The 1,225-nt window shown below is 33.0% G+C and overlaps 1 protein-coding gene across 1 annotated transcript; it reads left to right on the plus strand.

The window, feature by feature from the left end:
• Positions 1-492: 492 nt before the first annotated feature.
• LOC124922777 lies at positions 493-996 on the plus strand. Its single transcript, XM_047463489.1, has one exon. The coding sequence runs from the start codon at positions 493-495 to the stop codon at positions 994-996; it is 504 nt and encodes a 167-aa protein (XP_047319445.1).
• Positions 997-1,225: the final 229 nt, after the last annotated feature.

Here is a 1,225-nt window from a genome sequence, read left to right on the forward strand (position 1 = left end):
TTTCTGTAATTAAATTTTCAATCAACTTAAAAAATGATACATCATTCCCGTCAAGTTTCTTATTAATATTATTCTCGCTCCCTGTCATTTCTCGTACTAAAATACTTTATATATTTTTTTTATATTATATATTAATACTCTTTAAATCTTTTTTAAAAAAAAAATCAAACTATTTCAAAATTATCACCAATTATTACTATTTTTCTCCATCCATGTTTTTTTAGAACAACCCAAATCCGAACAAAGCCCAAGTGTTTCCAAACAAAGCCTTTAAATTTCAGAGTGAAATTGATCTGATTTGTGAAATTTTTGGAACTTATATGATCTATTAAGAAAATGAGAGTCTATTTGATTTGATACTATAAGTTCATGGGTCTATTTGATCTTCTTCCATTTGAAATTGTGTAAATCACGATATGCTCTGTTCTGCAATCCTATAAATTGTCTTTCCTTCATTCATGTAGATATCCTGCAACCTCAATTCTCTCTTCAATGGCGTTTCAGTTTAAGAAACCGCTTCCACTTTTTCTGTTCATCTTCTTCCTTCTACATCCTTTTGTCTCGTCGGAAAGACCCATTTCAGAACCGCAAGCTCCGGCCACGGTCTATGATCTCCTTCCTTTATACGGTTTTCCAAAGGGTATAATTCCCAGCTCCGCCAAATCCTACTCTCTTTCGTCGGACGGAAACTTCGAAATCGAGTTCGTAGACTCGTCATGTTACCTCATGTTCAAGGACCAGCTCGTTTATTATGAGAAACAGGCAAGAGGGAAGCTTGAGTATGGATCAGTCACTGGTATCTCAGGCATTCTGACAAAGAAATTGTTCTTGTGGGTTCCGATCACCGGAATAAGTTCCGATGATAAGACGGGAATGCTTGAGTTTCATGTCGGAGCTCTGTCGCAGAAGCTACCGGCTAAGCAGTTCTTGAGAATACAAGATTGTCAGAAGAGAAGATTAGGTTATGGTGAATCTCAAGTTGTGTCAAATATTTGAATATTTAATTAGTTGCATGGGTTAAATTTAATATTCTTCTAAGTGATATTATTTGAAAATAAGAACGAATTTGAATATATGTATTTTTGAAAGGGGACTATGAATATCTATACATGTACTTTTAAATGATCGTGTAATATGAAAATGTTATAAAGATTTGTTTAAACATACAACTATATAAGGAATGACATAAAAAAATTATAAAAATAATAATACTGACACAAACATG

This window comes from Impatiens glandulifera, chromosome 1 (genome assembly GCF_907164915.1).
Source record: "Impatiens glandulifera chromosome 1, dImpGla2.1, whole genome shotgun sequence".
Taxonomy (NCBI): domain Eukaryota; kingdom Viridiplantae; phylum Streptophyta; class Magnoliopsida; order Ericales; family Balsaminaceae; genus Impatiens; species Impatiens glandulifera.

Excerpts from the sequence above, each read along its gene's own strand:
- LOC124922777 (XM_047463489.1), top strand. The coding sequence starts at position 493 with ATGGCGTTTCAGTTTAAGAAACCGCTTCCACTTTTTCTGTTCATCTTC.